A 27,141-nucleotide genomic window follows, 5' to 3' on the forward strand; every position below is an offset into this window, starting at 1 on the left:
CCAAGTATGTAAAGCCCTGTGTGGCTAGTCCTCAAGGCATGTGGGACAATTCTCCTTTTCCCTTTTGGTCCATGAGACAGTGCCTGCTGGGAGGGCTGGTAACAGGTGGGCTCAAACTACGCACAGTGCCCAGTTCACTACTGTCCTAATTCAGCTCGTTTGATCATGAGCATCTGCTGATTTGGTTTATATTTTAAGAGGATGTATTTTTAATAATTGTGGAGTAAGTTTAGGAGAATGGATAATTCTCTGCCATCACAATTTGTAAAAATTCAAATAATTTTATGTGCAATACTGACAATTATAGGTATTTCTAAATGCATTGCTATGTCTATAGGTATAGTGCTATTCATTAAGTTTTCGCTCACTTCACTTCACAATGAGAAAATATTATGTAGAATCCTACACTAATTATGTCTACAGGAGTATGTCTAGTGGCAGTAGATGAGGAGCTACAGCATAGCAGGAATGACAGCGAGGTCTGGATGTCACCTACTGCCTTTCATAAATGCTCCACTGAGTTATAAGGCTGCAAGAAGGACATTCGTGCCCATGTGTCAGACATGTTGCACTACTGAATCCACTGTAAATTATGCATGCTGGGTAATTTTGCATGCTAATTTTTCACTTTCCTCTGACTCTTAAAATAACCAAAAACTTGACACAAATCACTGAGACACAGAAACAGTGCATTTGTTACAGCTCTTAAATCACCCTGCATTGATTGTATCAGCTCTCCTTTCAAACATGAGATTTTTCATTCAACTGTTCCATCTTCACATATAGTCACTTGTCTAAATATTTGTGCAGTGGAAATAAATACCTGTTGAAGAAATAAAATTGATTTATTCTCTGTATTCTTACCACTGTATCAAAACTATGACTGGTTAAAAATCTATGCTTAGTTGACAATTAATCTTTAAGTTTCTTCATTTTCTCCTAAATATCTCCTGCGTTTCAGTGGGTTCACAGTCTAGAAACACATGTACATAAATTATATAATATTTACCTTCTCCAAGTGCCCTTTGCAGCAAGTCATGTTTTGCTTGAAGTTTTGTGATTAGATTACTACCTTCCAGATATTCTCTGAATTTCTGTAAAGGTGAAGATCAATCTATTACTATGCAAGTGACACAAATTCCATGAATTTCTGCACAACGTTTACTTTAGGTGTTTGATCTGTTATCACACGAATGAGGAAGCACCCAACATACCATGAAATAGAATTGCTCAGTTTCCTGCTGGTTAGCCCTTCTTTTTGCAATGCTAGGCTTACTTAAGTATGTCTCAGAGACTGTTGACTTCACAGATTCTGTTGAACGACTATGCTGAAAACATTCGGACACATCATAATCTTCAATGGTGACCATATCTTGTATTGTCTGCAAAGTAGCCTCTGTTGTTTTCTTAACCTGGTATTAAAAAGCACAACTTACCGAATGGGAAGATAAATGCATACCAGAACAGCTTATAATGGAAGTTCATTATTCATACTAATTCTCTGGCACACTCCTCTGGCACACTCTCCCAAACAAACTGTGTCATGTGAATGTGAAAAATAAGATGTTCTATAACAGATATCTACCTAACAGAAGAATGACATAATTAGATTTCACATCTAGCTCCCTGCTTTACCACAGTATAATCCACAAACATTGATGTACTCTTCTGATGACTGCACAGCATTCTCAAACATTTGTTTCCTGAAATTAGAAATGTGGAGTGATTTGATTATGATCCCTAATTTGGGACAACAAATAAACAATGTGATAGGCTGTTCTGAAGGGTCAACTCTCCAGCATACGGCTAATCTGCTAGGCTGAATATGTACATTATCTGGTTGGCAGAACATGTTCCTCTATGACAAAAATCTGTGGCACTGTTATGTAGAGTGCTGTGGTGTGAAGCATAATGATGTTTGCACTGCATAAATACAAAACACAGCTGGAAAGAAGGCTGGAGAAAAAAAAAAACAAAACTTAGAACTGGCAAGATTGACAAGGATGTCATTTACCTCTCAGTTCTGCTTCACTCTCTAGCAGAGATAAAAGAATCATGCACACTTATTATGTAGGAAAATATCTTTGTACCTGACAACATGATTTCTCCCTCTATGCCCTTGCACTCACTGGTGAAAAAAATTATTTCCTTTTGTCTTTACTGCCTTGAGACACTTGGTGAATTCTAGTTTATTTTTTAAGACCACCGCACAGGTCTCACAGACCTCAATATTTTGTTCTAGGCATTCAAGATGTAACATAGAATGAGAAAAACCTGAATCTCGAAAGTTTATCAAAAAATTACACCAAAAAATTAAATAGCCTCTATGATTTAATTCAGGTGCAGATATCCATTTAAACTGAAGGCCTTTAACAGTGCCTTAAATTGGATAAAAATTCAATTTCTACTCACAGTGGGGCCTCTTTCTACTGCTAGACCAGACGAAAGAGAACAGTACCGTTTTTTTGCACTTGACCAAAACAGCTTTTTATTTTACTAGGTGAGCTATTCCCATGACAATCATTCAGTATTCCTGTTTATAAATAGCTGCAGCTGAAAGCATAGCAGACTTTGACTAAGCTACCACAAATGACAGTCTAAATTCCTTTGACCTTCAGAAGTAGCAATCTGGGGAATGGACAGAGGGTGGTCACAGACGACAGACACCAGGTGTGATCAGTAGCTTTCTGCCACAAAGATGCAAAAATAAAATATGTCCTACAAGTTTTCACTGACGCATAAAACTCACTACTGTGACTGCATGGACAGGAAAAAGGCGAAGTTCACAAATACCTGTAAAGCAGGCAAGGATCTAGCTATCCTTAAATGATACAAAAAAAAATTCTGTAGCACTCTGAGTAAATGAAGTGCTCACACACATACCTTTACATAGTTAGATACATCAGGAGTCTTGTTAGAGTTTTAAATGTATCATACAGGTACCAAATGAACAAGAAAGACTTCCAGAAATGCAGACCTTGGTGACATTTAATGACACTTCCTATATAGTGCTCTCTTAATACCTCTGGAAATGCCCCCAAATTCAACACATTCGAACATTTTGTAGCAGACATGAAAAGTGGTAGTTTTGTATCTGAATGCATATTTAATCTCCAAAGAGTTGAACAACTGAAAAAGCTTAGTGCAGATTTTGTGGTTTTCCATGCCTATCACATCCACAAGAGTGGCTACAAAAGGAGGTTCTACACAGCATTCTGCCAGTGATCTTCAAAATTAAGTTCTATACTAGGATATCTGGGTTTCAGGAAGTAAACCAGAATGAAAGGCATGTAAATGTAGGAAAAAATCAGCATGTTTTAACTCTTTCCAGTTCAGCAGTTCCCTAAAATTGGACAGAGAAGTTATCAGGGAAACAGTGATATCAGTAATTCAAAAGCGTGCTAACAGAGTAACAGTAAGTAAGAGTAACAGTAATACAAAAGAGTGTGTACAACCAAATATTTGGTAAAAATAAAAACAAAAAAAGCCCAAAACGCACCAGGTAGAATACAAGAGTTTCCTTAAGGAGTAGAATTATGTAGAATTACTCTCTGAAATATCAGGGTGAAGTAAATACAAGTGTTAGAAAAAAACAACTACTTATTTCTGCTGAAAGACATTACACAGTTTATGAAGTTCATTCTCATATTTTCATACAATTCTTCACATTTATGAATTGCTAAATATAAACATGAAAGCAGAATAAAATTACAAAATTATGGAATGGTGCCTGATGCACAGCCCATGCACACACAGACCTTACCTCCTCATTTTCAATTTTGAGAGTGGCCAATCGTGACTGCAGTTGCTGATATCTAAGCATAAGCTCTGCTTGCACAGGCTGCTGGGCAGTGACTTGACAAACCTAACAAGCAATCAGAAAGAGCTGTGAGATGTAAGCAAGAAAAATGAAATCAATTCTTCAGTTGCTCTCCTCATAGCTATGGAATTCCCACCAAAGCCACTAAAATGTAATAAAGCAGACAATGAAGTATATTCATCTAAATTTAAAGTATTCATGTGCTACAGAGTATGGAACTATATACGTCTTAGGAATACCAAACATTTGCATGACTGCCTTGTGCTGTTGACTCTCTGTCACATAGAAATGCAAACCCTGGAGCTGCCTTCCCCTAAAGATGTATGTTCTGCATCCTGCTTTTCTACCAGCCTTTGAAACAACAGGACAGAGTGCAGCTGGGGAGCACTGTGTTCTTGAAATAATCAGATGACAAAATGAGAGAGGAAGAAGGGGAAAGCACTACATTTCAGTGAGCACAACTTGGAGATCTGCAGTTGCCCTCGAACTCGAGCAATCACAAGTGCCATTATAGGAAAAGTAGGTAGTGAAGTAAAAGTCACTTTGTACGTCAGTGTTGGGCTGAGCACAGGCTGTCCAGAAAATGTCCTGGTATGTCATAATGGGTAATACTGAATATTGTAACACACAACAGCGTTTCCTTTAGAACTCTGAAGAACTCCAGAACAGTGCTGCAAGTTTTGCAAAAGCTTACTGCTGACCATTTGCTTCTGGATAGTAACAGCAGCTCTTACCGAGCTGTGACTTTGTAAAAGGTGATAAAATCTCTGTCTTTTTCTACAGGAACAAAAATAATCTCTGGGGGGATATTTGTCACTATACAGACCTCATCACCCATATGAGACTGGAACTCAAATTTCATTGGTGGACAAAAAGCAGTGGGGAACATTTCCATGAATCTCTGCTTGTCACTTCGAGGCTCCAAGCTGTCAACTGCATTTTCTATGATGTCAAGGCCCTCATGCCTGGAAGTTTCAAGGTTATACTCTGCAGAAAGATACGTTCTTAGGGCTCTGTTCAGACTTGCGTGGTATCCAAGATCACAACACTAATAACATAGTAAAGGGAGAAGAAAACAAATTAAAAAGCAGGAACACTATAGTCAGGACTGCAATATCAGAAACACAATAAAGAGAGAGAAAAACCAGTTAAAAAGCAGGAACACTGTTCCAGTACCCCAGATCACAAATTATCACTAAAATTTTCTGTCTGGGAGCTTTTCTGTCTTCAAAATACTTTATGAAATACCTTGTAATTTTAGTATTAGGGTTAAGACAGTAAGTATTTTGCATTCTCATCCTACTGCAAAGACTAAAGGACTGTTTTAGAAAAGAGATCAAGTGTACAAGTATGACAATTTGTCTTCTGGATTCAGATAAGCTATGATCACATTCACAGAGAAAAAGTTTGGGACTTCACAAAGAAGTGGGCTTTTCAGTATAACTGTCAGGTCATCTATTCAAACAGATTTAATATTCTCTACCATCTAAGTCAAAGATAGCACCTAACTGAACATTAACCATTTCCTGCTCATAATGGCTATGCCCAACCAAAAAGCCCCATATCTGTCTCCCACATTAGTGACCCATTTAAGATGTTTTTTGATGCAGTGACAATGACTTAACATCCCTTCCCTTGGCAGTACAGGCATATTTACCTTATGCTCAGACAGAGGCAGCAGTGCACATCATTACTAAATACAGAAAGTTATAATTTATGCCTTTTTTTTCTAGGAGTGAGAATAACACTGGAATGTAATTGAAATCTAATTGGTAAAGTTCTGTTTGTTCGTTAAATTTAAGTATGCTAGGTTTGCATTATTCATGATTGCTTAATATTTTAGAGGAACAGCTCAATATATTTTTAAAATGTCACAGCAGGGGTATATCAAGTAGCTGTTTTCTTAACTCCCCCACACATTACACAGTAAACAATATCTTTAGCTTCTACTCAGTGAGCTTCCAGGTAATGGCACAAGTAATGCAAACCTTCGTGTCACATCTATACTCGAACATCAATCTGCTAACAGTTGCATACAAAGCAGTGTTAATCTGAAATGTGTCTTTAGGCTTGGCTCAGTACAGAGTGAAACTGACCAAACATCTGTTGGTACACAGTCAGCAGCAGACAAAAATATCCAACATTTCCCATCTCATAGAGTGTATGCAGGAAATCACTGCAGTTTTAAGAGAGATCTGTCCCAGTCAGAGGACAATGCCTCCCTGGTGCAGACAAACAGCATGCTGCCTCCACTCCCCTCTTCTTTCCCAGGTGATCCCCCACAGCTTAAAATCATCCTTCCCTGCAAGTTGCATTTGGGTAAAGAAGCAATTTGAATTCGGTCCACTGTCTACATGCAGCCCCCCTTCCCAGCTATTACAAACTCCTAGGCCTCATTGAATCCTTTCCCTTTTCCTTTTACAAAATAAACAAACCACTCACACCTTGCCTCACATACACTCATTATGAGTGATTAAACTGCTCTGAAATCTGTCAAGGCTGTCTGTTGAACTCAATATGAATGCCAAAACTTCCAGACAAACTTTTGGGCTTAGCAAGTATTCTGGGTAGTTAGTGGCAATGAGACACTGTTCTACCCATAAACTAGCTCTTGAACTATTTACAGAAAAAAAAGAACATGTCATGTTCAATCAAATGCACGCAGCTTATCCTCTTTCTTTTGCACTTATACAACAGAAGAGCCACTCAGCTTTCATACTAAAGGCCATCCATATTTCAAAGACATCCATTCTATAAAATACTGTTTCTAAAAGGAAAAAAATCTCCTGGTGTTTTTCTCTTGTTCTGCGTCAACTCAGATCTCATATTTAATTCACTACCTTGGATGAAAAAGACAGACTAAAAGTGATGATAAGAAAGTGGATGAGGGCAGCTGTTTTATTTCATGTGCATTAGTTTCAGAGAGACCTCATGGAAGATTTAACTGAGAGGAAATAAGGGCAATGCTAGCTTTAGTATGGCCAACTACCCATGTGTTATAAAACTACAGCCATCTCGAGCCTGAATTTTGGAGGATTAACAGAAAGCTCACTGATTTACAATCATAGATGTGTGGGTTTCTGAAGCAGCTGTTTCACAAGTTGAAATATAAGCTTGCAGCCTTGCAGCTTTATGCAAAACCTTCTCCATTTAACCCTTAATCTACTCAGTAACTATCGCCTCCTCATGAATGAAAGCCACAGTTATTTTTGAAAGCAATGACAGCTGTACAGAGTAACAAATACGGCTTCTCAGCCAAGAACATGGATTCTTCAAGTGAAGCAATCTAAGGTATTATAGCAGACTAAGGTATTTTCCTGCAAAACTAATGCCAGTGGAGCAAACAGTAACAAAATCTAGAACCTGAACTAATGCCTCATCACCAACGGCTCTTTGAATCAAACTTAAAATGCTGAGATTTGGATTCTGACTTCAAAAAATTAAGTGAAAGTTGAATTTGTCTGAGTAGCATTATATTTTTAAAAGCAAAATGAACACTCATAAAACATGGCAAGTCTTACTTCTGCCAGAACGTAGTTCATTTTCTCTAAATTAGGGAGATATTCTTAACCTGAGAACAGCTCTGTAACAGTATCAACTCACAGCTATTGAGAGACAAGAGGTTTAACCAGCTAGTACTAGCGATGGTTTAGAAATAGAGGAGGCTACAATGGAGAAAGAGCTTGATACATATGCTCATTATTGAGAATAATGATGTAAGTCACTGCTAATAAACTGTTATCCCCACAGCACTGGAAAAAAAAGCCAACAACAAAATCCCAGTCCTTCAGGTGCTGCAAAAAAAGTATGCATGCACACATATGTATGCAAATATACACACACTCATGCATTAATACATGATTTTCAGGAAAAAAACATAGATCCAAAAGACTTTTAAAGCTTAAAGAAGCAACCACACTGTTAATCAAAAGATCAGCACAGCAAGCTGACAGCCTGGATGGCTAATAAGACCTGCTATCAATCTACAGCCTAGAGAGAGATGGTGTCTGCTGATGCAGTAAGAAATGAAGATGAGAAATGAGAGAATGAAGTCACAGACTATGAATTTTATTGCATTTCAGGATTCATAAAGACTTTTGGTGAGGCAAAGTTGGGGGAGATGAGTGATGCATTTGGGATATGTGTGAAAAATTAATTTTGTTATTTGCATTTTACACTTATTTGGAATTAAATCTGAAGCAGTCTCAAGAGCATTTACTGTCTTTATTGCACCCCAGAGTATGTTTAGGCTTGAACAAAACAGACTGCAGTGCTTAGCACAGAGCTGCAACCAAGTATCCAAGATGATCTTCATTTCATTTCAGTAACAATAATAGAATACTAATGCCATGGGTAGAGAAATTCATAAAAATGTCTTAACCTCTGAGTAAGTCACATTCTAATCATTTGTCTTACATAGACATCAACGCTCAAATCAAACAGATCTGACTGCACATGTCCTATTTATGAGAATTTTTAATACAGACTGAGCTGCACAAACTCTAGCCTAGTTTTAAAATTGCTTCCATCGATGATTAACAAAGAATCTTTACCCAGTAAAGTTTGTGACAGCGAAATATTCTCTAGCTTCCTAACATCATAATCAGGCATCAACAGTCAGTATGGTGTGTACACTATTGCTCATCAAAAATCCAGAATTTAAAAAAAATTCTATGTGTTAAATAAAGCTTATTCGAGGTAAAAAGCACTGTGCTGTTTTCCGCATGATTCACATGAAGAATAAAATTAATCCTATTCCTCACTTGAACTAGAATCGACTAGATATCCAACAGAGAAGAAATATTCAACAGAAAAAACAAATTCCTCTAAAACAATATGGACAGGGCAGAAATGTACTGTGCACATCAAATCCTTCTCATCCTTCCATTTCTCTGCAAATAATGGTCACAACCCTCAGCTTACTAACATTAAAACACCTGGCTAAGACTCCAGCAATATATATATATATATTTTTAAATCACAAGGGCTGAAGATGAAAGCATCATTTTAAATCAGAAGCCTCGAGTTTTGTTAATGAAGTGAATGAGTTGAACAGTTCACACCGAGCTCAGCCATGGAGCTGCAATTTAGGATTTTCCACGAGCCTCAGAAATCAAGCTATAGAGGAACACCAATGAAAGAAAATTAAAGAAAAAATAAACCCCACAATCCTCCCCAGTCTTGTTGCAAACAGTGTATTGAATACTTCACTGAGTTTCTCCATGTCTTTATCTAATTTTCATCAGATGTACTTATCAGTAAAGTTGGAAAGCATTCAATATCATTTATGGGCAATGCCAACAGCTCAGAGTGATCTGTATCCTTTCCACGTTAGCAGGAATTCAGACACAGAGGGTATGTAATCCCCTCCTACACAGACAAAGTTCATGGAAGCACAGAAGAAAGGCAGATAGACAAAGTAGAAAAGGTAAAAAAAAACACAACAACCCACCACTGCTCTGAAAACTCAGAACTGTTCAATTACACTAATAGATTTACAGAACGAGATAGTTTGGACTGTTGCAACATATGGTGAGTGGGAAGCATGTCTCACATTCCAATGATATAACACAAAAATCCTGCCAAGACTCTTTCATTTACAGAAAGTGTTTCCTTTGTGAAGTAGTAAACATTCTGTCTAGATACCAGTGCTTTCACAGAATATTCTGATGAAATACAAATGCCTGCAAGACACTTCATTTAAACAATATCACAATCAGATTAAGTTGGCTCAGAATGAAATTCTAGTTACACATTTATTAGCCAAGTATTACAAAACAGTAATGGAAAGGGCAGTGTGGGCTTACAGCCCAGAAAGCCAACTGTATCCTGGGCTGCAAAAAGCAGCGTGACCAGCAGGTCAAGGGAACTGACTGTCCTCCTCTACTCTGCTCTTGTAAGAACCCATCTGGAGCTCCAGGGCCTCCAGCACAAGAGAGACATGGACCTGTTAGAGCACGTCCAGAAGAAGGCCGCGTAAATGCCCAGAGCGTTGGAGTACTTCTGCTACAAAGAAAAGCTGAGAGCCTAAACAAGAGAAAACTCCACAGAGACCTTATTACACCCTTTCAGTGCTTAAAGGGGCCTAAAAGAAAGATGAAGAGAGAATTTACTTGTGTGTGTAGTGACAGGACAAGGCGTAGTGGCTTTAAATGGAAAGATGGTAGATTGAGATTAGTTACAAGAAAGAAATTCTTCACTACAACAGTGGTGAATCACTGGAACTGGCTGCCCAGAGATGCTGTGGATGCCCCATCCCTGGAGGTGTTGAAGGCCAGCTTGGACAGGACTTTGAGCACCCTGACCTACTGAAAGATGCCTCTAACCATGGTAGGGGATTGAACTAGATAACCTTTAAAGGTATTTTACAATCCAGATCACTTTATGATTCTATGAAGAGTTTTCCTTCCTTCCAGCAACCTGAAAGCAGCAATAAAGTTCACAGTTATCAGACATGCTGTAACTTCAAGCTAAAAATTCATCATTCTTTAAGCAATTATCAGGAAAATTATCCATTATGTAAGGATAACTTCTCACTTGGGTGGCACCCTAGCAGGTATGCCATTCGCCCTTAGTTTTCTGCCTTCATTAACTATTTGTTGGCATCTTGTTAAATATTTTCATTTCCTGGGCAGGACAGGTGGGTTGAGCAAGATGTACAGATGTAAGGCTGTAGATTATAGAAAGACATGTGGCAAAATAAAATAGAAGAAATCAGAGGAGGCAAAACAGGACAAAACTGTGAACAGGAAAAAAGAAAAACACTCAAAATGCAAAAAAAGACACATCATCACTCCCTATAAGAAAGAAGAAAAAAAGCCAAAATCACTGGGAGGGAACAAAGTTGGAAGGGAAAAGGATATATTTACAACAAAATTGACAGGTTTTTAATGAATGTAGTCATTCCAGAAGTAATGCCTATTTGTTTCCATGGAAACTGAAACAGATACAAAGAGCACATAACACTATTTGATAGAGCAAATTCTCAACTGCAAGCACTATTTCCAACATAGTCAGCACCATTAGCTATGCATTTTTGCCATGTTAGTGCCTGCATGCTGCGCTTGTGAAAATCAGCACCAGTGGAGGTGACCCGTGGTTTCACAGCTGCTATGATGGCGCTGTTACTAGGAAAACATTACCCACACAGTCAGAAGGCATCAAATCCAGACTGTACGGTGAGTGTGGTGAGACAGTGCAGCCAAGACTGGCCATGTGCTCCACAGTCTTTAAACTGGCATGGAGCCTTATTGTGTTACAAGAGAAAGGTTGTCTTCTTTTCTGGCCTGACTCTGGATGTTGTCAATGTCACAATGCAGCAGTCAGAATTGATGGTTTGTCCTCATTCCAGGAAATCCAGATGGATCACTCCTTTCGTATCCCAAAAGACAGTGCATATCACTTTACCCTCTGAGGGCTGTGTCTTGAACTTTTTTCTTTGATGGGGGGAGGTTGGTGGCCCTGCATGTGGTAGGGGGGTTGGAGCTTCACGATCCTTGAGGTCCCTTCCAACCCTGGCCATTCTGTGATTCTGTGAATTCACAGGCCACCACTCTACGGACTTCCATTTTGACTCTGGCTTGTAGTGGCGACATCACATCCTGTTATTGGTAATGATGCAGTTCAGGAAACTGCCACCTTCAGCCTCACAGTGGCTCAACAGGTCCTGACAAACTTGCCTACAGTGTTCTTCCTGTTCCTGTGTGAGCATTCTTGTGTCCCACACGGCATAAAATCTGATAATGCAACACTGTCACCATTGTTTCCAATGTGTTGAAGCCGATATTCAGCTCCACGCACAGTTTGCTGATTGCAATCCGCTGATTCCTGTGGATGAACTGATGGAGATGCTCTTCATTTCTTGGTGTGACAGCTGGGTGTGGCCATCTGGATCATGGCAGGTCTTTCACATGACTTGCAACTGTTGAAACACACTACCTACCACCTCACTGCGCTCGCACCCATTGTTTGGTCTCTATAAACGTTCAATAAGCACTGATGAATGTCAATGGGTGCCATTTTTTCCACATGGAGAAATTCAGTGACGCACCTCTATTTCATAAGTACTTCCATGTCAGATGTAATTTTGTCAGACTACCCTTCTGCTGCCATCTGTCACATGGCAACAAAATATTATGGAATACTGGCAGGAAGGTTCAACTTAGTACTGCCATGTCACCAACATCTGCCTCTGGCATTGTGGGCAACATAGTAAAATAGGAGGCACTGCTTTTGGAGCAGCCCTCACGTTACTAAAGAAAGCAAATGACAAAGAAAATTGACTCTCAGTATTTAAAAGCTACAGAACTGTACATATATACACATATTCATACACAAAAATCTAAATATACGTACAAATATTTTAAAAATATACAAAACAATAGAATCACAAAATCATTGAAGTTGGAAAGGACCTCCAAGATCACCTAGTCCAACCATCCACCATACCACCACTAAACCACATTCCTTAGTGTACCACATCTACACATTTCTTGAACACATTTAAGGATGGAGACTCAATCACCTCAGGCAGCCCATTCCAGAGCCTAACAACTCTTCTGGAGAAGAAATTTTTCCTGAAATCCAACCTGAACCTCCTCTGGTACAACTTCAGGCCATTCCCTTTTGTCTTATCACTGTTATCTGGGAGAAGAGGCCAATTCCCACCTAGCCACAACCTTCCTTCAGGTAGTTGTAGAGGGAAATAAGGTCTCCTCTGAGCCTCCTCTTCTCCACGATAAATAATCCCAGTTCCCTCAGCCGTTCCTCTTAAGACCTGTGCTCCAGTCCTCTCATAAACACAATAAAATGCAAGCAACTATTTTAATCCATTCATCTCAAGAAGGTATCTTCCCCTTTCTCTATTAAGCTTTGCAACTGCAGACAGTAGAAATAAAAAAAATTCTTGTAAAATGCTAAATTAATTTATACTGCACAATAAACCAGAACCTGTATGGCTTATCACTGCACTGGACCTCCCACCAGAAATGACAGTGGGTGAATACTATTTACTCTTACGAGTAACAAATGTCACTGTTACAGGAGAAAGCACATTTAAGTATCAGTGGTAAAGCCACTGACTCATTTAACAGAGTCATAGAATCACAGAATGGCTAGGGTTGGAAGGGACCTCAAGGATCACAAATCTCCAACCTGCTTGCCACATGCAGGGCCACCAACCTCCCCATTTAATACCAGACCAGGCTGCCCAGGGCACCATCCAATCCGGCCTTGAACACCTCCGGGGACGGGGCATCCACAACCTCTCTGGGCAGCCTGCTCCAGTTAACACAGTGCTGTTAACACTGTGTTGCTTCCTGAGGTTATATGCGCTGTAACCAAATTTTCTTTAAAAATATATGATTGGTTTACAAAGAGGGTGAGACACGACAGAGCACAGGTTCTGCCCTCTGCCCTCATCTAGAATGTCACTAATACATGTTCTGCAGGCAAAACGCTGGTATAGATCAGCATCATTGTATAACCTCATACTCCTAGGATGTTCTCATGGCCTACTGGAAATCAGTAACAAGATCTCTTGAAAATATAGAGAACTGATTCTGCATGTTCTGCAAAATACATGAAAAAAACTAGCATGTAGTCAATTAAATTACTAAGTGAATGAATCTAAATGATTTTGAAGACACAAAAGAAGTTATTCTTATTGAGTTGAATGCCATCATTACATGCCCACTTAAGATGTTTCTCTCCTAAGAAATGTTTATACTCCAGAAATACCTCTGTAGTACAAAATGGAATATTCAGCTTTTTTTGTGTGTTATTCCTGTCATATTTGTTCTTGCCACATGGGGAAGAAACATAATGTTCTAACTTTAGAGGAAGGTTTAGCATCTTATTGGTTCTTTATTTTGTGAAATGTTAAGCTAACAGGAAAATCTGAAACTTATACTATAAATGATGAACATATTGGAGGCAATCCATAAGATCTATTCCCTTTGAAAATAAAAATAGAGGATATTAAAAACAAATGTGCAAATACTTACATCAATTAAATCTGAAAGGTCATGAATATAGTACTTGAAAACAGAAGCATTGGTTGCTTCAAGGGTGAGCAGGTATTCATTACGGGCCTTAATAGATTTCAGCTTGTTTTCAGAATATTTTGCTTGACGCTAGGAAAGAGATTGTACATTAGTGTCTTTGAATGACTTAATTGGTGGTATCCAGCAAAAGCAGTAACAACTCAAGTGCACATTCCTATTAACAAAAACGAACCTTAACTGTCAGATTATTATACATATAAAGAATGTAATATATAGTAAGAATTGTACTGGGAATAAAGTATACCTCCCTCTGAACTGCAATTAAATTGTCTATAACCCACTTCTAGCTTATTCGGTGTACCTTGCTTAATTTTATTTCCCAGTTGGATTTCCCTAATGTTGTGCTACAGAACATCAGAAATGCACTGAATTTATTTCAAATGAAGCAAAATAAAAGGACTACTTACTTTTTCCTTCATTTTTTCAATCTTTTTCACAGAGCTCCGTCTTTGGTGCCTGTCTTCTAGTCGTATATGAAAAACAGGGTCTCCTGACCTCCCAATCTGTTTTTCTTCTTGCTTCTCTGCTTCCTTCAGTTTGCTTTCTGCACTGATGCTCTCGGCATGATACATGTGGTATGTTTTCATGACCTGCAAAAGACAGAATGAAAAGGGAGTTAGGAGAAAGTAAAAACGTACATATAGAAAAATGACAGGGGCCATTATGTAAAATGTTCTCCTACAAAGATGGAGCTTGAGTAATTTTCTTGGTCAACAGAATTGCCACTATTTACTTTAAAGTAATAATAAGTATATATAAAACTCTAAATGTTCAGAGTGCTTCAACAGGCACAGTGAATAAAGAGGAAGATGATGGAGAACTAGTCACCATGTAAGTGTCTGAGACTGTCTTGTGTTCTGCCTTGCTTCTGCTGAGAAAGGCGCTGTACCTCAGAAATATTTTAGTAGGTGATTAAGCAGAAAGCTATGAAATATTTCAGTCAGTAATTGTATAAAATATTTTCTAGGATTTTTTTCTTATTTTTCTATCAGGAAAGAACCAAACCCTTGTTATTATACTTCAGGACTTCTATCTTTGTAAAAAATCAGAAATTATGAGCAATAAAACTAAATATCAGAGCCAAATCTATCTCACCCGCTCAGTACTTTGTTAATGATGGCCCAGATGGGGACATCAAATGTTTGAGACTGGGAGGTCCATCTAGCTCTGAGGACAGGACAGGGAATCAGAAGCAATGGGAAGCTTCAGCCTGGGGATACATCCCTAATCAGATGGATTGGTATTGAAGGCCCGGAAAGAAATTGTGTTCAACCATGCAGCCAGTGGATTAGGCATGACATAGAACTGGCCAGCTCTCTAGACATGATCTGGAGAAAGAGCAGTTTGATAGATAAGCCTTAAAGACAGTCCCTCATAGCCCCAAGTTAATAGCGGCATCCCTCCCACATGCACGCTTGTTAGGAACAAGGTGGGGAGGCACCCCCAGGAGGACAATGTCTTCCTCTCTTCTTCACAGCATGCTGGAGCTCTCTCTCCAGCAGATGTCACTTTTGGGATCAGGCCACGCAAACACTTGCCTCTCCTGCAAAGGATGCAGCCATGGAGGAGTAAAAGGGGCCGTTACACCTTCAACAGGGTTTTGCATGGCTGCTGAAGAGACAGACTAGTTTGGGAAACTGCCTTGAAAATGAGACAAGTAACTTTTCTAACTGAGAAATTAGGGCAGCCCGTAGAGAATCCACAGACTGACAACACTAAAGGGTGTAAATTAACCTTTATCAATCTTCAAGCCATCCTGCATGTGGCTTAACATGGATCAACACAAACCAGTAGAACTCCACATCAGGTGAGTGGTGAAGACATCCATAGTTGAAGTCCTATGCAATAGGACTTTACACATATTCACACTTCTCTGCCAGAAGGGTGCACAAACGGAAAAGCTGGTGAACTCAATCTAAATGGATGGGGCATAAGCAGCTGGGCTGGGAAGAGGATGCAAGCCTGCAGAGCTGAGATCTGCCCTATTTTCAGGTTAACTACATACCATGCTTGGCTTCCTATATCCGCACTGATATACCTCCACTGATATCTATCCCCAGGGACTTTAACTCATATAGACATAAGGAAATAATTACTGAAAAGGAATGCACTTCTTAAAGAAATTATGTATGAAATAAATAATAAAAGGCACAGAAAGAGATATGGCCCTATTAAAAACAATAGGAAAAGGCAATCAAGTACAATGATTTCACCCTTCTGTTTTGGTCTTTGTATTCAGTTCTTAAGTGCTTATTTACAGAATTCTACAGGTATTTCTTTTTATTTTTTTGTTCAGTGTCAGATCTGGGAACTTCTCAGTTGGTAGGAGACGAAACTAATTTATTTGTCTTATCATCTAGAAAAGTTATTTTGTTTTATACTCTCCTTTTTTTTTTTTTTGTTTGCTTGTTTGTTTGTTCGCCATCAAAAAGAAAACAATAATAATATCTCTGAGGTTCCTAACAGCACATCTCAAAGCACTTGACTTTAGAACAAATCCTTGCTCTGTCACTTCTTGATAAAGGCAGCAGTGAATGCTGAAGTTTGTGAAGTGTTTTTTTTGAGTGCTACATAGCTCAGCATACTAGGACATACTACATAAGTGACTTTCTGAAGTGGCTATGACATTTCAGCCTGCCTCACTGTTAAGTGAAGGAGCATAAATACATCACTACCAGCTCTCACCAAGAAGTTTCAGAAGTCTCTGCACTGACTCCACTAACCCTGCATCGCTGAAGATCACTTCTTCCACTCACTGCATGCTCATAGCACAGACAACCAAACCCAGTATCACCATACACCCTGACTGAAAGCCAAGTTTTGTGTAAGAGCCACAGAATCATTAAGGTTGGAAAAGACCACTAAGATCATCTAATCCAACCATCGATCCATCACCATCATTAGCTTAGAATTTGCATGCTTAGTTACATATATATTAATCTTCCCTTAACATCACACCACCTTTTCTCTCAGAAGTATTTAAAAGATTGTTAAATTATGTAAAAGACAGTAACAGGCTTGTCTAATTCTTGAAAACAGACTTACTGAAAGAAGAGTTCTGAGATCCACAGATCCCAGAGCTGTAAATATGTAACAAATCCATAGATCTGCTATTCAAATGACAAATCAACTAATGAAATAAGTGATATAGCTTTTCAAATGCCCACCAAGCTCTTGAACTGATAGACTATCCTATGGGAGTATCCATCACTGAACCGACTTTTATTAGTCTCCAAAGTGCTTATTGATCAGCTATCAGGTACACACTGAAAAGAGAACAAGGTTGTAATTTTGCAGATGCTGAACTGCCATCAAGACACACAAACTGCACTTTCTGCTGCACTCAGCAAGCATTGTTAAATGTATGCTAGTCCCTTTCTAAAATCAAATGGTGAGTTTATCACTGACTAATTTAGCAAGTCTGTTACTGCAGATGGAAAATGTAAAATACAGATTTCTGATAGGTAACTGAGTCAGACTGCAAGTAAATAAAAAAGATGATGTTATACAAACTATGTACCCTCCTACTTGCAGGTGACACACTTTATGCTTAGTGACATAAACTTTCATCATTCCTACGAAAGGGCAGCACACAGCACTTAGAACGGTGAAAGGAACATTAGAGTCAGCACTTAGAAAATCAGTTTATTTAAACTCAGAATAATTACTGGGACAAGTGAAGCAACAGGACAGCAATTAGTGCCTTACTTTCATGGGCTACAAGAGGAATGTTCCTATAGCAAGGCTGTGGCCTTCATTTTATACATGAAAGCTTCTTTTCTAGAAAATTTTTTAACCTAACTACTGGCTGAATGTTTCTAAGTCAAAACACATTGTATTTATCATGAGTAGTCAAAGTAACATGCTTTATTTGTGCAATAAAATGGCATAATTAATAGCTTTTTCATAGCGTTTCTCAGGAAATAAGCATTTAACAGAGCAGAAGTTCATCTCTGTTGGAATTACTGAGTCTGAATACTTCCAAAATTGACTCTGGTAAGCAGTGAATTCTATTAGAAAGTGCAGTTGCAAGGAATTCATCATATCAGATCAGCTAGCGCTTTCCCCAGGAAGTAAAATCTTATGCCAATTCCACTACATCATTGGCCTCTAGCAGTTAAGCAGGCTTAATATTTAAACGTTTTCAGCATTCTTATCACTTCCAAGACAGCCTCTGATGTGGCTGCAGGAACAACCACTGATTTATTACTATCAATGCAGAATTACCAATTTCACCAGCTCTCAGATGTTTGATGTACTACAATAAATTGTATGTAATTTTTTTTACAAAGAATCCAGATTCCATGTTAATGAGTAAAGAAAAAAAGAAAACCTGGCAGCAACGACTCTCAAAAACTAAACAGCCAAAATTTTAATGAGTGAGATAAAACAATGCAAAATGCAAGTGGGACTGCTGCCTTAGTCTTATTTAATATTAAATTGTTTCTTTTGGATTGTACCTCGGACATTTTCGTTTTTCTGCAAGCCCTATATTTGTACTCCTGTATTTCTGAAAGTGTGATGCTGGGAAGTATAATTTGGAAAACCAAGTAGAAGACATGAAGATATTACAAGATACTGTAATTTTCAAGAGAAATGGAAGAAGAGTTTGGGAAGCTTTCTCTGCAGCAGTGATATGAAGTGTAAAATGAGTGATTTATTTCCTCTTCCATTCAACATGTAACAAGATTTCTAATCTCTCAGTTCACAAAATACACCAACCCAAACCCTTATACTCTTCTGTTTGACAATCCTTTTTTTCTTTCTTCTGGAATTGCTAGGAACAAAAATTCATTCTTTGACCACCTAGAAGTAGGCTCCTCTTTTCTCATTCCTGCTTGCTCCTTATGTAAAATATAGGACTAATAACACTGGCTGAAAAAGTAATAGAGAAGAATAAGAGATGAATGCAGTTGCTAGGATGTTGCAGACCTGAAAATACCAGTTGTCTGGCACAGCCAGAGAAAAGCCATGCATAATTAAAAGTACTTGCCACTTATAGTTTACTGAACTTGCAAGGATACAGACTGAAGCTTAGCTATTCAATTATTTTTAGTGTAATGTTTTGAGTAATAACATCAGGAGCAGAGCATAAAATACTGAGACCTAAAAATGAAATAATCTTCAAACCTATTTTCACTAGCAATGCGAGTAACCAAGAAAACATACAAATATTTAATGTAACATTTAAGTAAATCTTTTCTATGGAAGAGAGGTGGAAATTAGAAAGGAAAGTTTGCCTTATAAAAAATTCTGATTACTCCAATAAAATAAACCTACTTCACTCACAGGTTCTTAGAACACATTCTGCAGCCCTGGATCATCTTTTTCTATTTATATTTTTTTAATCAATCCTGTATGTGATGCATAATTTTAATTAAGATGACACAAGACATTGAATACTCCAAGGGAACAAATACAAGACCTATCACACATATCTCCTACTTTCAAGATAATTTCTAGTGATGCGAATGGGAAAAGAGGAATTACTAACTGTAAGCATGGAGAAAGATCTCCTAATGGAGTGCACTTCTAAAGAACAGTTACTTAACGTTCTAAAATGTCTGGGTTTTGGACTCAGATGTCTGTTTTGCTTTGGACATCTGACTGCAGTTCTGAGCTTTCCACACTCAGTAAAAAGCCAAATCACTCCGCAATTTCTTGAAAGACAGACTGAAATTTTCACTTATCTCTGAACAGAAAGAAGTTTTTTAATTGGAAATCACTGTGCATTCTCAGTGGGAGGTGGTAAGTCCTTTCAACTTCTCAGTGCTTTATCTTTTAATTCCCTTGGAACAGTTAATTCTTTGCAAAATCTATAGCAGGACTTACTGACTTAAGGAACTTGATCATTGATGCCGATGGACAGAACTCCTTAACTACAGCAGTATTCAGATATGACCCATAAAGATGTTAATAATTATGAGGAACTTTGGAGGCATAAATGTAGTCTATAATTTCAGAGAAGGGTCATGAAATCATCTTTTATATCTGGCATCTTCTGTGATACAGATGACTATCATACTTGATAAGTATCATTGTGAATAAAGTTTATTATTCTGATCATTAGTAGGTTGTGCTTGAATTCAACCATTAAAAATACCACTGACAAACTGATATTTGTCCCCTCAAGCAGCTGCTTCAGGGCATTTAAACTTCAGTAAGGCTTTACATTTTAACAGTTATACTTCATGAAAGCACCATTCCTTTAAAAAAACAAACAAAAAAAACCCCCAAAATATATTGTACAGAGAGACTTCAATATTACTGTGCTTTTTACTGACTTGAAATTCTTTTGATTTCTTTTGGACAGAAAGATTTGTGTCACAACGACAAGACTAATTTTGCTTTTTTAATACTTCTCAGAGTTTAAAACTGTTGATATTTGTTTAGGTAAGGTCACTATCACTTCATTCTCTAAACAGTAAATGTTACACAGAATTAAAATCCTATGTATGAGTGTTTCCATTTGTCTAGGTATCTTTCTAACTTCATGTACAGAAAATTACACAGATAAGCTGATGATCACCCTAATGCTGCAAACAGTGGAACAGATGCTACTCAGCACCATCCTGCCACTTTACTATGCAAAGCTTGCATCTGGCTAAATATAGGCACCTACAGCTGATCAAGTCCTTTCCAATCAGTAAGAAGCTGGACAACAGAGCTAACAGCGTAGTAAATTTCATCTGAAGCACACACTTGCACCTGATCAGATGAAGGGTTCTGATCTCCACATATTACATTTTACTGACTGTAACTGGAAAACAGATGGCAAGATATTTGCACCTATGCTGCAGTTATGTAAAAATTAGATGTAGTTAATTTCATAAAAAAAATCAATAATTCAAATGGCACACATACTCTGTATTTTATCTATTTCAAAGAAACTATCTAGTTAACAAAAATCTTAAAGTCTAAGAAAGGAGCTGGTGTTCACTGAAAGACATAACATGGAAATTAGTATCTGAATCAATTTTTGCAGCTCTCAGTGGGAAGACATAGCATGAACATGAGTGAGACTTCTAAAACATAGTCCTACAGATTTTCACTGGTAATTCAGCCAAGGATTTCAGAACATGCATCAGTGTTTCCCTATCCTGGGAGCACATGCACTAATCCCATGCCTTGCCAGGCACTGGAGTTATGTAACTGTTTAATTGGAACAAGCCTGTATCTTCAGGACTTAACTCACCACTGAGGTCCTGCTTGTGCAATGGCTCCTACAGTTGCTGATTCCCTACAGCTGTGTGAATTGTCTGAGGCTACCTCTACTTTACAGAAGCTGATTCTAGCATGTTTAACAGACTACAAACAGGCCTGAGGAAACAAGGCTTTACAATATCATACCCTACAGAATCAGTCGCTATTTTAAGAACAAAAAGCCTTAAAGAAAAACCCTCTAAAAAAATGAAGTTTTAGGTATATTTTAGAAATTTCCACCCCGAACCACAGTCTGAAAGAATCTAACGCAGTGGTACAGATCCACATTCATTTGGGTCTTTTTTTTTTGCCACCTAAGTTGTTCAAATGTTTGTCAACCCATCTACAAGTAGTGCACAATTTTTCCTAGATCAAATGAAAAGGAAATCAGAAGCACTCAATGTTTGACTGATCACTGCCTCAGAAGGGCTGGTCTCTGATGTTTTCCTAAACATCATTAAAATCCCAAATTGTTTCTTAATATAAATAACACGTTTGTTGTTGTTGTTGTTTTGCTTTGGGATTTTTGCTTTTTTTTTTTATTATATCTCTCAAATATCATGGATAGGGAAGGGAGCAATCTAGAGACTGTTATGTAAGGTACTGGAGCATACAAGTTTCAGCTCTTTCAGGCTGAAGATATATACAGACATACCATTTCCCTGACAAGCAGGAATCAACAGACTTTTGTAAGAGGTGGATATTACCATTTTTTCTTCACTGTATATCCATATTTAAAAAAAAAAATAAATCCTTGCTTTGCTCTTTCTTAAAATATGTTGTTGGTACCTACACCCAAAATATTTTGGGAAACAGTTTTCAGACTTCACCCTGTACTGAGCTGTGTAGGTGAGTTTCAAAACTCTTCCTCAGATTTCCCACCAGCAGCAGTTTGCCAAAAGGCAGAAAAGAGAGAAGCCTTGCTCTGGTAAGCTCTGAGTACAAATGTTTCATTAATAACCAATGAAACTTATAATAAACTGGCTTAGCGTAGTCTGGGAGGAGAACAGGCTGAAAATAAAAATTAATCCTGAGAGCATTAGCATATGTGTTCTAAACAAGTTAGTGGTCTTTCTGCAAGAGATAATTCAGACTTGTGTAAGAAGCACCTCCACTGGGGGTAACCTGCTAGATAAAAGAATACTTAGCACTTACAGAAGAAGTTCAATACACAATTTGAATAAGATAAAGTAGGTAAGATACTGTACTCACTGTGTAAAGCTCGTTAAGAACTTTCATTAAGTCTTCATGAAGCTGGAATGCAATCTCTTTGCTCTGTAATTAAAAAAAAATCATTAGAAAAAAGAATGCAAAAACTGCAACATAAGCTTATCTCTTATTGTTAGCACTCATCGTTCATGCTAGTGAATGTAAAGGAGCTCACAAAGACATCATTCTGACAGTTACAGTGCACTAAAAGATTCAGGGGTAGACAGACAACATCTAGACAGAAAACTTCTGGAGGGAAACCCAGAAGTAATTTAAGAGATATTCTCATGAAGCATTAGGAGACTAGGTGCCAACAGAAAGGGTAAAGTTTGGGATTAATGTTATAAGCCTTTTTAATGGAACAAATTGTGTACTGTTTTACAACTGCTATACATAAACTAAACCACATGGAATGCGATACTCTAGAGGGACGTCCCTCCCAGTTCTAGATCTAGAATAGTTTTTGTTTCTCAGCACATGCAATTATCTAAATATTTATGCAAGAAATAATTGTGGCTCCTCTTTGAAACAGATACTCAACTCCACAATATTTCACAGAGTGGGCTGCTGAAACAGCTTTGTTTAGCTTTCCTGGACTCTGGCTTTACTTTCATTCTGACCCAGAAAAAAGAAACGCTTGGCAGCAGTTATTAACAAAATCAAATATGTCAAAATAAGAGCATTTAATTAGAGTCTCATTCAAATATATTCCTTTGTCAGTTGTGCACAGCAGTTCAATCAGATGCAAGATTGAAGATTTGAAGGCATTTGTACCACAGCCTTTGGAAAACAACTATAGAACAGAACTACGGCTTGTTAAACAGCCTAGCTACATTTTTTCTGCACACTGTATAATTGTAACATACATGCTTTTTCCACGCACCCCCTCCTCAGTGAATGTACTGATGATTAGCCCAACTTCTAAAAACTCCAACTTCGTAATAAATAACGACATTAGCTATGAGAAGTACTTTGTATTTGGATAGAAGCCAAAGGAAAATCTTCTGGGGCAGCTAATCTCCAAAACTGCTATCACATACTTTGCCATCACTAAAACACCTGCAGGAATAACAATTTCCAAATGATGATTTCCAGTGTAACACCTCATAAGAAAAGAAGCCACAGCACACATCCCATCCACTACGTCTTCGAAAAGAACAACCAACACACACAGTAGCTGGAACAGACCACTCACCAGATTTTTCTCCTATTTGCGGTTGGACTAGATGACCTTAGAGGTCTTTTCCAACCTTGATGATTCTATGATTCCAATCCTACTGTCATACCCAACTCCAGGTAGTATGTTAAGGAATCTGCCTTTCCACTTATCGATATTCATACCAACTTACATGCAACATGATTTTTAACTGACAAGAAACTACAAATACAACCATGGAATTGCAGAATCATAGAATGATTTGTGCTAGAAGGGACATTAAACACCAACCAGTTCCAACCCCCTTCCAGGTACAGGGACACTTCCCACCACATCAGGTTGCCCAAAGCCCCATCCAAAATAGCCCTGAACACCTCCAAGGATGGGGCATCCCACAGCTTCTCTGGGCAGCCTGCATCCGTGCCACCACCCTCACAGAGAAGAATTTCCTCCTAACATCTAAATCTACCTTCTTTCAGTTTAAAACCATTACTCCTTTTCCTATCGCTATACCCCCTGATAAAGAATCCCTTCTCAGCTTTCCTGTAGGCTCTATTTAGGCACCAGAAGGCTGCAAGGATGTCTCCCCAGAGCCTTCTCTTCTGCAGGCTCAATAACCCCAACTGTCTCAGCCTGTCTTCACAGGAGAAGCACTCCAGCCCTTTGACTGTCCCCATGGCCCTACTCTCGGCTCATTCCAACAGATCCGTACCCTTCTTTTGATGGGGGGTCCAGGAGCTGAACACAGCGCTATAAGTGAGACCTCACAAGGGCAGAGAAGAGAGGGACAATCACCTCCCTCAACATGCAGGCCATCCCTCTTTTGATGCAGCTTCACAGTAGACAGATATAATTGTACCAGTGTCAATACCTTTAAGGTAATTGTAGTACAGAGATTTACATCAAAACTGATGATTGTGTTTGGACTTTGAGTACTGTTCTACCTTAATCTGACTGAGGGGATTTGTGAATCCGGTTACCCCTCCCGCTCTTGATGGGTGGGACGTGACAGCAGCCCAGGATACAATTGGCTTTCTGGGCTGCAAATGCACATCGTTGGCTCATGTTGAGAATTAACTTCTGAGAGATTCTTCCTCAAATTCTTCAACTGCATCAGCTGTAGTAACCAAGGTCCAGTAAGATAAATGCTCTGAAATTGAGTTATGCAGGTCTGCTGTGAAATTCCACCTATTATTTATACTTGTAAAAGTTTGGTATTTTTCAAGATGTATGTTTTTCTATTGCAGTAACTTGAAAATTAAAAAAAAAAAAAGAAAAAAAGCTTATTACTTAAATTTCTTTGCAAACATCAGGTTATTTCTATCAAATATTAAGGACAAAAATTCATATGCATAACAGTGCCTAGACTGCACGTGGAGAGGATTGGAGGAAAGGATTGGAGAAAGACTGCAGATTCACAAGCTGCTGTGGGGAAACACAGTCAAAGCTTTAACAAAAATTCTGAATCATTTTTCATTGCTTTACATTGGCACCCTGCTTTCAAAAGTCAGCAGTGCAACTCTGACACAGCTTACACATCTCCTCAAAGATCCAAGAAATGGAGACCAGCAGTTTCTTCTTGGAAAGCTGTTCCTATAGCATTGAATATGAGCAGCCTATTTTTAAAATTGCTTTAGGAGAAAGAAGAACAAAACCTACAAGATAATGGACATTAAGACTGTTAGATGAAAACATATTCACAAGGGAAAAAAAACAGTAGGGATGAACTCCAGCTCCAAGCAATTTATCCCTTTCAACTGTTGGTGAGCCGCCACCTCTTCAAAGCTGCTGACAGCTCAAGCCCTAAATACAGCGAGGTTGATTTTAAGTATTCTTCATGATTTAACTGGGCAGTGCAAAAGCTTTTTTTTGAAAGTGAGACAGAAGAGCAGATTTTCTTTGGTGTTTTTTTTTTTCTTTTTTTTTTTTTTTCCAGACTATTGTAAAAACAGAAAACAAACAAAAAAACAAACAAAAAAAACCGCAACCAACCAACCAAAAACCAACCAAACAGAAAACCCAGTAAAAATCAGGGAGACACAGAAATGCCACATGATCACAAATGAGTCATCCTTCCATCAGTTCAACTGGGGACTCAGCCTTCAGTACTCGTGTATATTATGTCAGCTTCTGTCTTTTTCTGATGAAAGATTTTGGTGGAATTGTCCAATAAAAATCAGGAAATTTGGTTAGCATTGGCAGCATGAACAGGATTAATTTTCAAGAACCAACACATTTTACATTAACATTTATAATCAAGAAATACTGACTCAAGTGCAAGCAATATGGCTTTTAGTGTGTGATATGCAGAGCGTTAGAGCACCAGATAAGAAGAGCATTTATTTTCAGTGGTTAATGGCTCTCCTATTTCTCCTTCATGCTGCCTATTCCCCACAGTAGTTCAGCATGCCTAGGAGCTTCTCCTCAGGGCAGCCAGACAGAACGTAAGATGCAACATGCATTTTTCTGGAGTTAAGCTGATAGCTCTAATCAGGCCATTAAAACCTGAGGAACAATCACTGAGATGCTTCTTTATTCACTGTGTCCTAGGAAATGTATTAGCATCTATTAACCGAAAGAACATAGACGGTAATAAAAATGCTAGAGCCCATGCAAATTGCTGTTAAAAATATATTGGCTACCAATCTGGTTCAAAGCATGAAGAGACATTCTGAAGAAACTGCCATAGTGTGAAAGTTCTGGGGTTTCTTTTGTTGGTTTTTGTTGTTGTTTTTTCAAATATCTAAACTACTGGTAGGATAGATCATGTCTGTGCAACAGACACAAGTGAGTGTACTTAAACCAGCCTTTCAGCGTATGCTCAATTTTCACGCTATTAGCAGTCCTTCTGATGTTCTCAAGATCAGTGTTTATTGAATAACAACTGATAAGCTTAGGATTTTAGTCCACATTAATACCCTTTCTCTGGAGACTGTAAGGAATTTCTGTCCATTCTGTCCATTGGGAACCCAATCTTTACTCATCTGTTTTTTTTACTGAAACTTTAGGCAGTGGAATTGTTCCTGGAACTCTATATTGTCTGTATTTAGCACACACAGTACTACTATCAGTTACATCACTTCGGGAAAATATTCTGTGACTATTCCTTTTAACTGAGTCTGCTGCTGGTCCCTGGGGGAAGTGATACGCAAACCCTTGCTTAAAAGAAGCTTCTGTAAGCTGCTGTGACACTGACACAGCTATTGTGTCACAGTAACATTCTGTCCCAGATTTGCCAGTTTATAGCAACAAATAGCTTTGCTATCCTTTTAAACCTTTAAACGTTTAAGAAAGTGATGTGAGAAGACTCTATGTACACCACAATTCCACAATTTTCATAACTTCCAAACAGATTTGGCAGGTAGTCATATTCCCTGCTAATAGTCAGATTATGGAACTAAAATATTTATTGTACTTGGCTTCTCCAGCTTTTTTCACTGTAAACACTGGAAGATATGTTCATCTTGCCTTGTTATGGTTTCTGTCCAAAGAAAATACATTTTTATAAATTATAAATATACAAATCTGCTTAAGGATTTTGTGGCTGTGTGTTTATACAGTTGATTATTAATGCTGGGGCAACCAGAATCGCTGCATGAAATGTTCTGCATAATACTTTTCCCTTCTGCTTGACATTTTTCCTTATTGCTTTATTCTTTAATTGTCCCCATGAGGCCATCTACCCCATC

The 27,141-nt window shown here is 38.2% G+C and overlaps 1 protein-coding gene across 2 annotated transcripts in view; it reads right to left on the reverse strand.

The window, feature by feature from the left end:
• Positions 1–27,141, reverse strand: part of SRGAP1 (SLIT-ROBO Rho GTPase activating protein 1) — a 138,296-nt gene that overhangs the window by 37,500 nt on the left and 73,655 nt on the right. For both annotated transcript variants that reach the window (XM_052669113.1, XM_052669114.1), the window contains exons 4-10: positions 22,300–22,362; positions 14,292–14,474; positions 13,825–13,953; positions 4,647–4,868; positions 3,764–3,865; positions 1,215–1,412; positions 1,010–1,094 (exon numbers count right to left, since the gene is read on the reverse strand). In XM_052669113.1, coding sequence (XP_052525073.1) covers positions 1,010–1,094; positions 1,215–1,412; positions 3,764–3,865; positions 4,647–4,868; positions 13,825–13,953; positions 14,292–14,474; positions 22,300–22,362 — 982 coding nt within the window. The remainder of the gene's footprint in view (positions 1–1,009; positions 1,095–1,214; positions 1,413–3,763; positions 3,866–4,646; positions 4,869–13,824; positions 13,954–14,291; positions 14,475–22,299; positions 22,363–27,141) is intronic.

Source organism: Tympanuchus pallidicinctus, unplaced genomic scaffold (genome assembly GCF_026119805.1).
Source record: "Tympanuchus pallidicinctus isolate F22 unplaced genomic scaffold, pur_lepc_1.0 scaffold8, whole genome shotgun sequence".
Taxonomy (NCBI): domain Eukaryota; kingdom Metazoa; phylum Chordata; class Aves; order Galliformes; family Phasianidae; genus Tympanuchus; species Tympanuchus pallidicinctus.